General features: G+C 50.1%; 1 protein-coding gene and 1 long non-coding RNA gene across 3 annotated transcripts in view; one reads left to right on the forward strand and one right to left on the reverse strand.

The window, feature by feature from the left end:
• LOC135255911 (stimulated by retinoic acid gene 6 protein-like) lies at nucleotides 1-14211 on the forward strand. Its single transcript, XM_064337696.1, has 18 exons — nucleotides 1-294; nucleotides 1325-1397; nucleotides 2185-2276; nucleotides 3746-3876; nucleotides 4077-4197; nucleotides 4468-4513; nucleotides 5209-5337; nucleotides 6519-6613; nucleotides 6999-7107; nucleotides 7407-7563; nucleotides 7992-8067; nucleotides 8364-8445; nucleotides 9032-9080; nucleotides 9462-9579; nucleotides 9955-10074; nucleotides 10772-10935; nucleotides 11267-11404; nucleotides 12024-14211. The coding sequence occupies exons 1-18, from the start codon at nucleotides 275-277 to the stop codon at nucleotides 12251-12253; spliced, it is 1950 nt and encodes a 649-aa protein (XP_064193766.1). The 5' UTR covers nucleotides 1-274; the 3' UTR covers nucleotides 12254-14211.
• Nucleotides 13935-15118, reverse strand: part of LOC135255930 (uncharacterized) — a 2350-nt gene continuing 1166 nt past the window's right edge. For both annotated transcript variants that reach the window (XR_010330318.1, XR_010330317.1), the window contains exons 2-3: nucleotides 14819-14942; nucleotides 13935-14665 (exon numbers count right to left, since the gene is read on the reverse strand). This is a non-coding gene — a long non-coding RNA (uncharacterized LOC135255930). The remainder of the gene's footprint in view (nucleotides 14666-14818; nucleotides 14943-15118) is intronic.

Here is a 15118-nt window from a genome sequence, read left to right on the forward strand (position 1 = left end):
GCGGCCGGCAGGTTAGTGTTTGTACTCCTATTACACAGTAACGCAGCCGCCAATAAAAACGCCCGCGACTTTCACCGGCAGGGCGGGGTCTGGGTGTGGACGGGGTCAAAGGTGGTTTGCTTCCAGGTTGAGGGCTGGGCTGAAGGACCTGTGGCACACAGAGTGGAGTCAAGAGACCAGCGTTTTGGGGGAGAGACGGCCACCCCTACGCGACACCCGCTAACACTCGCTGCTCCTCCACGCCACTCCCGCCATCGCCATCGCCATCGCCACGATGCCGGCCGAAGACCCCGGGTAAGCAGAACCAGGGACAGCACGATAATAATAAAATTATATTAATATTTAATTCAGCCTTTACTGGACCGGGAGGTCTCTCTGAGGTTGAGAGTCAGCCAGCAGGAAAATGCATTACATTTCAGCTTGTGCTGATGTCAGCCAGTGGCAGTGCTAACTGCTGCAAGAATAGCGCATAGATAACACAGAGGCTGAATATGATTCTGATGCACAACTCGTGTGTGTAGACTGCTCAGATCAGTCTGGTCGGGAACGGAAAAAAGTGTCTCTCATCTTCAGGTTTTGTTTTTGTTTATACCGAAGGCAGTTTGTATGTTCATAAAAGCTCATAACATTTACAGGCGTTCTGTAGTGGCTCGCTGTCACATGACTGCAGTAGAAGTGAGAGGGAGTCACATTGTTTCGGTTGTTTATTCCGATGATTTAGTTTCAGCTCTCTGGAGAGGAGAGTACATTATTACCGGTTTAAACCTGGTGATATATTATAAACACATGTTGGGCTTCTCACTTTCATAATCGGAGATTTTTAAAAAATAATCTGATGCACATATACTGGTCATGTGTTCTTATAACCAGTGTTTTAAAAAAAAAAAATTATAATCAAATCCATACCCTTACTGGCCACTCATTTTAGCAAACAGAAAGTTAGTGTGTGTGTAAAATGGATTGTTCTTCTTCTCTTGTTTCCACCACAGTGAGGTAACTAGTTTGGAACGCTGCTACGCTCTAATGCAGTCTGATATCTGCTGCCCACTTCTTGCCTCCTGAGTAGTGTACTTAAGTGTGTGGCAGCGACACTGCCTTAAAGCCATGCTACTGAAGAACATCTTTAGTGCCAGATCACTGAAAACAGGGCCACTCCATTCTGCAGGGCTGCCCCATGAAGCAGGGCTGGCTGGTCGTAAACAAATGAGAGAGCCACAGGAAGTGAACATGTTTTTACACAGAGCTGCAGCTGGAGGTTTTATATATTAAATGCATTTTACACGTAACGTTTGTATCTTATTTATTTATTTGTTTTGGTATGAAGGGATGCCCCCACCCAGACCTGTGAGAATGGCATCAACATGGGCTTATTCCTGCACTGCTCGCTCATTCCTGCTGTAAGTACAGCGCCCCCTACTGTCTCCAACACACATAATTAAAACAGTGTTTGAAATGCATTAACCCTTTATATACCAGTGATCTGTACATTTCATGTTTAAGAAATAAAAATTAAACATTTATGGTGTGGGGAGGGGGTTGAGTTGGGTTGGTGTGGAGAGGGGGTGAGTTGGGTTGGATTGGCGTGCGGAGGCGGTTGAGTTGGGTTGGTGTGGGGAGGCGGCTGAGTCGTGTCGGTGTGGGGAGGGGGCTGAGTTGGGTTGGTGTGGGGAGGGGGCTGTTGTTGGGTGTTGGGGAGGGGCTGAGTTGGGTTGGTGTGGGGAGGGGGATTGAGTTGGGTTGGTGTGGGGAGGGGGCTGAGTTGGGTTGGGTTGTGTTGGTGTGGGGAGGGGGCTGAGTTGGGTTGGGTTGTGTTGGTGTGGGGAGGGGGCTGAGTTGGGTTGGGTTGGGTTGTTGTGGGGAGGGGGTGAGTTGGGTTGGGTTGGGGAGGGGGCTGGTTGGGTTGGTGTGTGGGAGGGGTGAGTTGGGTTGGTATGGGGATTGGGCTGAGTTGGGTTGGTGTGGGAGGAGGTTGAGTTGGGGTTGGTGTGGGGAGGAGGTTGAGTTGGGTTGGTGTGGGGAGGGGGCTGTGTTGGGTTGTTGTGGGGAGGGGGCTGAGTTGGGTTGGGTTGGGTTGGGGAGGGGGCTGAGTTGGGTTGGGTTGGGTTGTTGTGGGGGGGCTGTTTTTGGGGGTGTGCTGTCAGTGTTGATTGTGGCTCAGATGTGCTCCTGGGTGCTGTTCTCCAGCTGACCATCATGGGGGCGCTGTCCTTCCTGCAGCGGAGGAGGAGGCGCTGGGCTGTGGACCAGAGGCTGAATGGTCGCTTCGGCGTGGTGGTGTGAGTCCCCTTAGCACAGTGCCAGGGACAACCTGCGCGTCTGTATGAGTCCCCTTAGCACAGTGCCAGGGACAACCTGCGCGTCTGTATGAGTCCCCTTAGCACAGCGCCAGGGACAACCTGCGCGTCTGTATGAGTCCCCTTAGCACAGTGCCAGGGACAACCTGCGCGTCTGTATGAGTCCCCTTAGCACAGTGCCAGGGACAACCTGCGCGTCTGTATGAGTCCCCTTAGCACAGTGCCAGGGACAACCTGCGCGTCTGTATGAGTCCCCTTAGCACAGCGCCAGGGACAACCTGCGCGTCTGTGTGAGTCCCCTTAGCACAGTGCCAGGGACAACCTGCGCGTCTGTATGAGTCCCACTTAGCACAGTGCCAGGGACAACCTCGCGTCTGTGATGAGTCCCTTAGCACAGGCGCCAGGGACAACCTGGCTGCGTCGTATTGAGTCCCCTTAGCACAGTGCCAGGGACACCTGCGCGTCTGTGTGAGTCCCCTTAGCATGTGCCAGGTGACAACTGCGCGTCTGTATGAGTGCCTTGGTCAGTGCCAGAGACACTGGCGTCTGTAGTGAGTCCTTAGCACAGCGCCGGGCACTGCGGTCTGTATGACAAACTCCACATGGAGCTCAGCCTGCAGTTTTAATGATCAGTTCTGCTGTGTGTGACTGTGTGTGTGTGTGTGTGTGTGTTGTGTGTGTGTGGTGTGTGTGTCCAGTACGTGTGCTTGTGTGTGTTTTGTGTGTGTGTGGTGTGTGTGTGTGTGTGTGTTTGGGTGTGTGGTGTGTGCTGTGTGCTGTGTGTGTGTGGTGTGTGTGTCTGTGTGTGTGTGTGTGTGTGTGTGTGTTGTGTGTGTGTGTGTGTGTGTGTGTGATTTCTGTGTGTGTGGTGAGTGTGTGTGGTGTGTGTTTTTGTGTGTGTGTGTGTGTGTGTGTGGTGTGGTGTGTATGTGTGTGTTTTTGTGTGTGTGTGTGTTGTGTGTGGTGTGTGTGTGGTGTGTGTGTGTGTGTGTGTGTGTGTGTGTGTGTGTGTGTGTGTGTGTGTGTGTGTGTGTGTGTGTGTGTGTGTGTGTGTATGTGTGGTGTGTGTGTGTGTGTGTGTGTGTGTGTTTTCTGTGTGTGTGTGTGTGTGTTGTGTGTTGTGTGTGTGTGGTGTGTGTGTGTGTGTGCGTGTGTGTGTGTGTGTGTGTGTGTGTGTGTGTTCGTGGTGGTGTTGTGCGTGTGTGTGTGTGTGTGGTGTGTGTGTGTGTGTGTGTGTGTGTGTGTGTGTGTGTGTGTGTGTGTGTGTGTGTGTGTGGTGTGTGTGGTGTTGTGTGTTTCGTGTGTGTGTGTGTGTGTGTGTGTGTGTGTGTGTGTGTGTGTGGTATTGTGTGTGTGTGTGTGTGTGTGTGTGTGTGTGTGTGTGTGTGTGTGTGTGTGTGTGTGTGTGTGTGTGTGTGTGTGTGTGTATTTTCTGTGTGTGTGTGTCTCAGCCCCCTGGATGTCCTCGGCAGCCTCAGGAACAGGTGGTCGTACGGTTTTGCCTTCGGGGCTGTGTCCTCCAGCGTGATGCTGCTCTTCTCTCGAGAGTACATGCCCTTTCCTCTGCCGCCTTGGGCCAAAGGTATGCCCCTCCTCAACCCCGCCCCTTCCTCCTGCCGCGACCAATCACATTTCACCCTGACTGGCAGCATCCAATCCCAGAATCAACACTTTTTTTTCAAATTCAAATTCCAAAGTCTGGAAGGCTGGAAGGCTGGGATTTACTTGACTGACAGATGGTTTTTTGGGGTGTATTTTTATTAAACTTTCCTGTGTTTGCAGTGATCGTGTACCTGGTGGGGGCCCTGGAGGTGGGCATAGCCTACTATCCCTTCTTTGCCTGTCTGTCTACTCCATGCCGATTGGTCGGCCCTACACTGGGAATTCTCTACACCCTGACCTGGTCAGTATCGCACGTGCTGACATCATCACTTCTTAGGTGCTGACATCATTGCTTCTCAGGTGCTGACATCATCACTTCTCACGTGCTGACATCATCACTTCGTAGGTGCTGACATCATTGCTTCTTAGGTGCTGACATCATCACATCTTCTGCTTTGGGAAACTTTCTCCCTCTCCTCTGTAGTTCTCTGGCACTTCTTGATTTGTTGCAGTGAATCCATTATTTTCTGATGGTGCTGATGCCTCTCTATACTTCCCTGTTGGTCTGCAGGACAGTCGTGTCACTGTGGGACATGGTGACCTGTCCAGCTGGCAGAGTAAGTAACTGTGTCTCCATTTTATGCTCAACCAGCTCGTATTACCTTTATAACCTGCAGTGAAGCCAAAGCATGTCACAGATTCATCTGCAATGTACACTAACTGTAGACTAAATAGTGCATGTTATGCTGAAAATTTAACATTAATATTCATGGCTGAGTTTGGTTTTAAGGGCTAACATAATCACATTGGTCTGCTTTTGCTCTGTTAAGAGATGTATTGTGAGATCACTTTTATTCATTTTCACAATTAAATACACAGCCCCTCCCACCCATACACATAGCCCCTCCCACCTATACTCACAGCCCCTCCCACCCATACACATAGCCCCTCCCACCTACTCAGCCCTCCACCCTACATCCTCCACTTAACTCACAGCCCTCCCACCCACATAGACCCCACCTAAAACAGTCCCTCACCCACATGCCTCCCACCTATACTCACAGTCCCTCCCACCCACACATAGCCCCTCCCACCTATACTCACAGCCCCTCTCACCCACACATAGCCCTCCACCTATCACATCCCCCCACCAACTACCTCCCACCATACAGTCCCTCCCACCCATAATTAGCCCTTCCCACCCATACACATAGCCCCTCTCATACATACCCACAGCCCCTCCCCTAACCCCCTGTGCTTATGTAAAGGAGCATCGGGTTGTTGTGTGTGTGTGTGTGTGCGGTGTGTGCAGGAGCTGGGAAAGTTCCAGAAGCCCATCTTGCGGTGGCCAAGTGTTCTGTGCCTGATCTTCCTCCTGGGCCGTTTCACCCACATACTGGTCAAGGCTGTGCGCTCCAACCTGAGGCTGCAGAACGATGAGGTGAGGACCAGCGGGCAGGTAGGGGGCAGCTCTGAGGAGGTGAGGACCAGCAGGCAGGTAGGGGGCAGCTCTGAGGAGGTGAGGACCAGCAGGCAGTTTGTGGGGCAGCCCTGAGAAGGTGAGGACCAGCGGGCAGTGAGTGGGGCAGCCCTGAGGAGGTGAGGGCCAGCGGGCAGAAGTGGGCAGGAAGGGAAGGCAGGGGCGCCCTGAGAGGTGAGAACCAGCGGGCAGGGAGTGGGGCAGCCCTGAGGAGGTGAGGACCAGCGGGCAGTTTGTGGGGCAGCTCTGAGGAGGTGAGGACCAGCAGGCAGGTAGGGGGCAGCTCTGAGGAGGTGAGGACCAGCAGGCAGTTTGTGGGGCAGCCCTGAGAAGGTGAGGACCAGCGGGCAGTGAGTGGGGCAGCCCTGAGGAGGTGAGGGCCAGCGGGCAGAGAGTGGGACAGCCCTGATCAGCTGAGGAACATTGGGCAGGGGGTAGGGCAGCCCTGAGGAGGTGAGAACCAGCGGGCAGGGAGTGGGGCAGCGCTGAAGGGGTGAGGACCAGCAGGCAGTAAGTGGGGCAGCCCTGAGGTGGTGAGGACCAGCAGGCAGTAAATGGGGCAGCCCTGAGGTGGTGAGGACCAGCGGGCAGAGGGTGGGACAGCCCTGAGGGGGTGAGGACCAGCAGGCAGGAGTGGGGCAGTTGAGGGTTGAGGTAATGCAGGGGTGGTAGCTTAGGGGTGATAGCCAGGGGCGTGTAAGTGGGGGCTGGGTGGTTCGAGGAAGATGTAGTCAAGGGGGCTGTAGTTGGGTGAAGACCCGGGGGGGTGGACAGCCTAGGGGTGTATAACAGGGGGTCAGTTCAGTAGGTGGTGTAGTCAGGGTATTAATTCAGGGAGTTGTAGTTCACAGGTGTATAATTCAGGGTGTTAGTTCAGTATGAGTTCAGGGGTTTATAAAGGGGCGTGTAGTTCAAGGAGTGTAATTCAGGTGATCAGTTCAGGGGCTGTATAATTCAGGAGGTGTGTAGTTAAGGGAATATGTAGCTCAGGGGGTGTGTGGTTCAGGGGGTGTATAATTCAGGGGGTGTGTAGTTCAGGGAGTATGTAGTTCAGGGGGTGTGTAGTTCAAGGGTGTGTAGTTTAGGGGGTATGTAGTTCAGCGGTGTGTACTTCAGGGGTGTGTGTGTTCTTCTCCCTGCAGGATCTGGATCTGATGCTGCAGAATCATCAGGCCAAATATGTGCAGGTTCTGCTGCGTGGTCGTCCCCCTCCGGAGCAGGACAGTGTCTCAAAGGGGTACCCTATCACCCTCTCTCACATACTCTGTCTCCTCCCCTCTCCCTCTCCCCCTCCCTCCCTCGGTCTCCTCCACTCTCCCTCTCTCTCCCCCCTCCCTTTCTTGACCTCTCTTTCCCTCTCCCTTTCTCTCCCTCTTTCGTTCTCCTCCACTCTCCCTCTCTCTACGCCAGTTAAGCTCGTACAGACACAGTTAGAGGAGGACAGTTCAGGTGCAGCTGGTGCAGGCAGACTGCACGTGTCCAGTTGACCAGAGGGGGGTGTTAGTGAGCAAAAGAAGACTGATCCTGCTGAATGAAATCCATTCGTTTCCTTGGGCGATGCTTCGGCCAATTACGTGCCACCTGCTGGTCACATGCTGTGTGTTTCTGTTTTTCTTTGGCAGGGAGGTGAAGAACTGGTTCGAGAGGAACGTTTATGAGTGGGATCCCTACTTCAAGTTCCCCACCAGAATGATCGGCACGTCCATCATCTGTTTCATAGGCTTGTACGCAGTGAGTAAGCCATTTAATGGACACACACAGTAACTGACAAAAGTGGACATACACGTTTAGGCAGACCACAGACCCCTAGAACATCCCATGTGTAAAAAATATATTAAGTGTGTATTAAGTTATAATGCTGGTGCTTCACCTGGGATTCAAGCCCGGAGTATTCTGGTTTTCTAGATCCCGCCCCCATTTTGTCATGATTGATTTATTTTAGTCACACTTCAGAAATTTGCTTGCTGCTTTCTCCTGCTGGTACACAACGAAAGACCGTAACGCAAAACCTTGACCACGTTCCTCTGCAGATGACCGTGGCGGACTACAGCCTGTGTGACTACGCGTTCGATAAGCTCGACCGTCTCGTGGATTCTCTGAGCACCCTGGCTGCTTCATGCAACACAACAAACAACCAGTTCGCCGAGTTGGTCCCGCAGCTCAGAAAATTCAGCCAGGTGGCCAGAGGTAACACTTCACCTTTCCTCCAGCGATGTGGGCTGGAGGAGACACAGTTTTGGACGCGTGAATTTGTGTGTCAGACTAAATTTCTGCATGCTTGTGTGCGTCGGACAAAGATTGCGCGTGTTTGTGTGTCAGACTAAGATTGTGTATATTTGTGTGTCAGACTAAAATTGTGTATATTTGTGTGTCAGACTAAGGTTGTGTATCAGACTGAAATTGTGCATGTTTGTGTACCAGCCTAAATTTGTGCTTGTGTATGTCCTCCTAACAAAATCTGTGCAAGTTTGGAATCTTGTTTCAGTGGGTTGTCCCAGTACCATCCCATAGTTGTCAGAGGGAACTTGAAATGGGATAAATGATGAGATTTAAGTATCTTGTTACATCTCTTTTATTTTGTGAAATAAACTTTTGCGCTTTTGTTTGTCATCTAGACGTCTGGTTTGTCACCACCATCTTTGCCAGCCTAACCTCAGTCACATACACATTCCATGTGTTGGTGTGCTACAGGTATGTTTAGCCATTGGTTTAAATCTGCTGCTGACACAAGCTCTCCAGTGTAGTCCATGGCTTGAACACGTGCTGTGTTGAACACACCCCAGAACGCCCCCCCCGCCCCCCCAAAAAAAAAAAAAATATCTTCAAGGAATTAAACTCACAACAAAATAACAAGAGACACACGCGTCACCTGTCACTTTTCACCATTAGAGCACTACAGAAGAAAGAGGGTCAGGCTGTACAGTCTCTGGTGGTCACAGGTACAGGGGCACATGACACTCACTTCCTGTTCTGCTCTGGGATTACAGGAAGCAGCTGAAGAGGCTGTGGGCAGGACAGAAGAGCTTCATTCCAGGGAAGTTCCACAACCCCAGCTCTGCAGTCAGCGTGGTGAGTGGCAGCTCAACCGACCAATGAGAACAGGCGGGGGAATGTGTGGAACCAGAGATCCTGGAGGGCCGCAGTGTCTGCAGGTTTAATTCCAGTCCTGGAGGGCTGCAGTGTCTGCTGGTTTAACTCCAGTCCTGTAGGGCCGCAGTGTCTGCAGGTTTAACTCCAGTCCTGTAGGGCCGCAGTGTCTGCAGCTCTAACTCCAGTCCTGGAGGGCCGCAGCGTCTGCAGGTTTAACTCCGGTCCTAGAGGGCCGCAGTGTCTGCAGGTTTAACTCCAGGCCTGGAGGGCCGCAGTGTCTGCAGGTTTAACTCCAGGCCTGGAGGGCCGCAGTGCCTGCAGAATTATTCAGTTTCCTTCCAGTCTGTGGCTAAGTTAGGCCTTGGGAACAAGGTGTGCAAATGCCTACCTGCTGTACCTGAACAGGATATTCAGTTCAGTCCTGTTTCCTTTTCATAATGTTCATGCAGGGTTTCGGTGCTCTTGGATACGCCACACATCTAGACAGGACTGCTAGCATTTTAGCCTCCAGGACTAAATCAATTGCAAGTGAGCTGTACAGTAAAACTGTGTGTATTATTTTCAGGCTGCTATCACTAGGTACTCTGGTTGGCAGATAGCCTACACTATGTGGGGTAAGATCACCTTTCCTCCATACCTCCCTGATACCACAGAATTTACAGCCGATAGGCTAATCATTAATACAGAAGGTCAAAGCAGTGAGCCCAGCAAGGCTGTGGTATTGTGGTTCTGTACCTCATCTCCGCGTTAGCAGAGCTGTGCTTATAGCACAAACAGGAACGCAAAGTTTTTTAAAATTGTTTTTGGAAATATGTGCTTTGGATAAAGCCTTTGAAATGGAACAGCTCCATTTTGAGTAGGTTCTGGGGGCGAAACGAAGTCCAGATTTACTGATGCTGACACTATGATAAGAAATACATAATTTATTAAAAAATAAAAAAGAGAAATGTATGGCTTGCCTCACAGTGTTGGGTCGCCCCCGCCTCCCCACACAGGTTACCTCATCGTCCACTTTGTGCAGCTTGTGCTGGGGCTGCTGGTGGCGTACGGCCTGGTGCTGCCCATCCAGCAGGGCAGAGGGCTGGAAGTGCTCTCCAGCCTGGGGATGGTAATGTGAGTACTGAGCGCCAGCCCCCAAGCCGCTATCACAGACACCTGCTAGCGTTAGCTCATAAAACAGACCTCTGTTAGCGCCGTTAGCTCACATAATACAGACCTCCGTTAGCGTTAGACTATTCTGGTTCACACAATACAGACCTCCGTTAGCGTTAGACTATTCTGGTTCACATAAAACAGACCTCCGTTAGCGTTAGACTATTCTGGTTCACATAATACAGACCTCCGTTAGCGTTAGACTATTCTGGTTCACATAAAACAGACCTCCGTTAGCGTTAGCTCACATAAAACAGACCTCTGTTAGCGTTAGCATAACAAGCAGGGGAAATGCCACTGAAATTCACATCCCTGTGTTATTTCTTTCTCGTTCAGACTGACTTTGGGTATGGTCATAGCACTGGTGATACTCCAGATTGTACTGGTCCAGGTGTTCTTCCTCCAAGAGAAGATTTCCCCCACTGATAAGCAGAAACCTTTAGCACTAAACAACAGGTATGCTAACGCCTGCCGCCAGCAGCCTCCGCCCTGGTTCTAATCTTAATTGCGGCATCAGCAGTTAAGATGATCGACTGGGCTGCACTATACTGTATGCATGCCAAATAACGTTGCCCAGGTATATTAATCACAGGAGAGATCTTTCATTTCAAATGTGATGTTGAAACTGCGATTAAATGGACGCCGGCTTCAGGGGTTGAGATTTTCAGATGTTTTTACAGTGTTTTTTTTCCCGGCCACTAGAGGGACCCCGCGTTCAGGTTTAAATTAGGAGAACGCAGTATTGCTGTCACGCGTATCCTGCGGTCATTCAGGGCGTTCTTTGTGCTAGTCCTCAAAAATTAACGGTACATGTCTGGAAGGTGCAATACCCACGTAAACCACGGGGGCAGTATACATTTTATGCCTAGTGACGTGACGGATGCTAGGAAGCCAGGAAGGATGGCGGAGTCATTAAAGAGAAGCCCTGATCTGCCCCTAGTGGAGATACCCTCTAAACCTCCAGTCGTACAAAAAGCAAGCAGACAAGTACGTGAAGTGTGGCCCGGGACACGACCTTAATGCGCGAGAAAATTCAAGTCTGTTTCCAGCCTTAGAAACTAAAGTTCCGAGATAAAAAGGGGAAGAAAGAAAGAGCCCGGAGCAGAGAAACCTAGTGCCACGGCTGAGTGCTGCCACTTCCTCTCCTCTCCAGGAAGGCCTTCCACAACTTCACGTACTTCTTCTTCTTCTACAACGTGATGGTGGGGCTGGGGAACTGCGTCATACGGCTGGTGGCCAGCGGGGTGCTGGGCACGTGGCTGGTGTCGCGCATTGACCGCACCATCGTGCAACGCGGCTACGAGGTGCTGGACCCGGGTGAGCCGCTTCCCAGAGTGCACTGCTGCGAAACACACACGCGCGCGTGTGGGACGCAGTGTTCCGGCTGACACAGGTGCCTGGAGCCCTGGTTCTGGAGTGCCGCACAGGCTGATGGTCTCTGTTTCTGCCCTCAAAAGACCGATAGACCACGTCAGTGTAATTGACCGTGTGGACGTACCTGGTCTGAATAGGAGCCTCTGCTGAGTTATTGTAATGTAAATAAATGTAATGTAGTGCAGTGTTATTTTATTACAATAATACATTCAGAAAAGCCAGCCTTCCTGCTGAGTCCTTTCCTGAAAGATAATCTTCTCACTTCCTCATTCAGGGTACCGAACCTGGATTGGCATGATCTTTGCTGACCATCACCATAGCAACCCTGTCATGATCTGCTTCTGCCATCTCCTGTTGGCTGAAAGACAGGAGAGGGGAGGAGTAACGCCCTCTCAGTTCAACACTCCAACTGGTGAGGACCCCTCAGGAACAGGAGCCCGACCTATGGGTTCATGTGTGTGTGTGTGTGTGTGTGTGTGTGTGAGTAACAGTCTTTCTCTGACCCTGCTAGCGTGTGTGAGGGGTGTGTGTGTATGAGTGTGTGTGTGTGTGTGTGTGAGTAACAGTCTTTCTCTGACCCTGCTAGCGTGTGTGAGGGGTGTGTGTGTGCTGTGTGTGAGTGTGTGTGTGTGTGTGTGTGAGTGTGTATGTGAGTATGTGTATGTGTGCATGTATGAGTGTGTGTGTGTGGGTATGTGTATGTATGTGTGCATGAGTGTGTGTATGTGTATGTGTGCGTGTGTGTGCGTGTGTATGTGTATGTGTATGAGTGTGTGTGTGTATGTGTGTGTGCGTGTCTGTTTGAGTAACAGTTTCTCTCTGACCCTGCTAGCGTGTGTGAGGGGTGTGTGTGTGTATGAGTGTGTATGTGTGTGTGCGTGTGTATGTGTGTGTGTGTGTGTGAGTGTGTGCGTGTGTGTAAATGTGTGTGTGTGTGTGTATGTATATGTGTGCGTGTATGAGTGTGTGTGTGTGTATGTGTATGTGTGTGCGTGTCTGTGTGAGTAACAGTCTCTCTCTGACCCTGCTAGCGTGTGTGAGGGGTACGAGGATTCGGCAGCGCTGGCTCCTGCTCTACACCCTGCTGAGGAACCCCCAGCTGATCCTGCTGCGGAAATCCTGCCCCCCGTCCCGCCTCTCATCCCCCCAGGCCAGCCCAAACACCCCGGCCCGGGACACGCTGAGGGTGGGATTCGCACTGGGGCTCCGCAACGGCTGGTCAGGAGCGGAGGAAGCAGCAGTCGACGAGGACAATGCATGACCCCCCCCCCACAAAACACAGCCTGGCCCACACTCCTTTCTGTGACATCACTCTCCATTCTGTGACATTGCCCGCCATGCTGTGACATCACCTTCCATTTTGTGACATCACACTCCATTCTGCGATTTCACCCTCCATTCTGTGACATCACTGTCTATTCTGGGACATCACTCTCCTCTTTCTTATCATCACAGAGGGAGAGAGTGCACTTCCTATAAGTACAGGGAGCTGACTCACAGAGTGTTGACTCACATGAATGTATATTATCCTGTGATAATGTATATATTAACCTTCTTGTTCACTTCTTCTATTTGATTATAAGCCTGTTATATTGAGCAAACAGGAATGTCTGCCTGATCGAGTGTCAGTACGCTCAGTTACGGTGATACTGTAATCCAGGGTGTTTGGCTGGTCTGATCTGAGTTGCTGTAAATGAATGGAGTAACGGTGCATGTTCTGCTTTAGCCCCTGCAGCCTGTGTCTCCCACTCCTGTGTCTTTCCCAGCATTCCTGCTTTGTTACAGTGCTGAGGACAGGGTGACCAATCAGAGCCATGCAATGCACCGTTCATGATGCCAGTTATATGAGTATGTACAGTATGATGCCAAAGTATGAAATCACCATTAGCTTTTCCTGATCTCCTTGGGACCCAGAGTGTGAATTTAATTTGAATCAGAATTAGTTACGTAAAATAATCCACATTCCACTTGTAATGTAAATAGTGTGTATAGTGTAACCAACTGTAGTTCTGAGAGGAAAAATTGTTTCATGGCAAAAAACAAAAAAACTTTTTTGCCAGTTATTTTTAAATATAAATGTGTCTGCTCAAACAAAACTTCCAACTGAAGGCTGGGGGTGCATTGATTATTATGGATGAGCCCCGCGGTCTGATTTTAAATCTTTTAAATGTGGAGAGCAACGAAAGCAACACACAGTCTCTTTTGGGTATGAGATGGTGTCACCCAACGGGGATTATAACGTTTTATTGTCCACTAGCGACCCCTATTGGTCGATCGGGCGCCCACAAACTCGCCTGTTGAGCAGCTTGTGAAGTGTCTTCCTTTGACTTGTGAGCTCGACGGGCAGACCGCGGTGACGAGGAACAGCGGCTCACATCGCGCGCTTTGGAACAGAGCGCGTGTGTGCGCTCTCTAGATTGGAATACAGAGACTGCAGCCGTGAGCGATGCCGGTGAACGTGACTGGACATTCCAACGAAAAATACGGCGGAATTACCCTTGGTTTTCAGTGTGAGGTTGTTGTTATCATACACTTGCACTTGTGGATATTGGGACCTTTTCAATTTTTTGACGTCAATCTGAAATCAAATATGCAATAAAAATACAGGCCGAGATTACTGGAAATTACAAAACATAATTTACAGCCATACAGTGCGCGTCTTCGTCAACAGGGGAAATGTAAATGATTGCACATGAATTGTATTATTTTCCTTTCCTCTATGCCCTGTTGCCAAATAGAGTTTTAAACTGAGAACACCACAATGCATGAGTTAAACCTTCGTCATCTGAGAGACTGTGTAGGTGTGTGTAATCAACTGCTTTAATTGAGCAATTAAGCTTATATTTAGCTGGTGTTGAATAACAGCAACAGCAGACCCTGTGGCTCCGCAGGATTATTTGCTAAAAAAGAAGAAATTTTTTGTCATAACTTTTTTAAAAATTATTATCACTCCTGTCATTCAAATGATTCAATTGTCTCGTTACTGACGTTTTTATAGTCGATGTGATGTGTGCCTGTGATGTACACGTGTTAGCCATGTAATTTTTTTAAACGTGTAACTGGCACATGCGACTTCATCGCTATGTTACAGAATCAAAGTGAGAACGCTCTGCTAACTGGGTGGGAATGAGATGTGCTTTTGCCAGTACCGCAGTGCAGCTGTACACTAAGAGCAGCATTTTATTTTTCATGAAATAAAGCCATTCCATATGCCTGGAATCAGCTCAGACTGTTACTCACTGAACGGTTCTGGGGGTTCTATAATGATGTGGCGGACTTTTTTCCCCGGTATGACCGCATGTTAAAGCATTTCTATCATCCAGGGAGGGGTGTGACTTCAGGTGACAGTGCCCCCGTCCACAGAGCAGAATTAGCCCAGTCGTTTGAAGACCATGACACTGATGTTCTCCTAATGTCATCACCTTCCCAGTTCAGAGCTCATTCCAGCATTTATGGAATATTCTGGAATAGGATCTGAGAGAGTGGTTTTTCCTCTTTCGTAGACTAAGAGTGAGACGATTGACTTCCTGGTGTTACATTGCTTCTGCGGTGTAGCAGAATTGTAGATGCTGGCAGAATCTGAGCCACTGTGCATACAGTAATTCCGCGTATGCAGTAACCAGCTCTGCTGCGATGCAAATCCAGCCCGCCCGACTCCCCTGTTGTCACATCGCTGCGAGAAATGACACGTGGTTCACACAGTTATTAGAAGCGCAATGGTTATCCACTCAGATGTTAAAGTGGAGACATATGTCAGTTTGAACAGCAGCACGACTAATTAGGAATGTAAGAATGTAAGAATGGTAGAAATTGATGTTTTCCTTACCGCGAGGAGTTTGTTGTGACACCTGCACTCACGTGGCTCATTATCGAGGGCTGATCGGGCTCGACCAATTGCTGCAGCGCTGCTCAGCGAAACCGGCGGCTCGGAGAATCTACCAGAGACTAGACTGGAAAAAGGACGGGCAGAGGATAGGAGTGCTGACAGCGAAACAAACATTAAGTTATCCGGGATATCCATCCCACATCCAAACGGAGGTAAGGGGAAGTGAGAACAAAGTTACAAACTATTCAAACAGAAGTCGATATAGCTCACTGAGTTATCAGAATTGCGGTAGTTTACACT

This window comes from Anguilla rostrata, chromosome 5, assembly GCF_018555375.3.
Source record: "Anguilla rostrata isolate EN2019 chromosome 5, ASM1855537v3, whole genome shotgun sequence".
Taxonomy (NCBI): Eukaryota; Metazoa; Chordata; class Actinopteri; order Anguilliformes; family Anguillidae; genus Anguilla; species Anguilla rostrata.

What these genes read in the sequence shown, in the direction of transcription:
- LOC135255911 (XM_064337696.1), top strand. Translation starts at nt 275, where the DNA reads ATGCCGGCCGAAGACCCCGG. An exon ending in CATGTGTTGGTGTGCTACAG is followed by an intron (nt 8,068 to 8,363) that starts GTATGTTTAGCC and finishes CTGGGATTACAG; the next exon opens with GAAGCAGCTGAAGAGGCTGT. An exon ending in TCCAGCCTGGGGATGGTAAT is followed by an intron (nt 9,580 to 9,954) that starts GTGAGTACTGAG and finishes TTTCTCGTTCAG; the next exon opens with ACTGACTTTGGGTATGGTCA.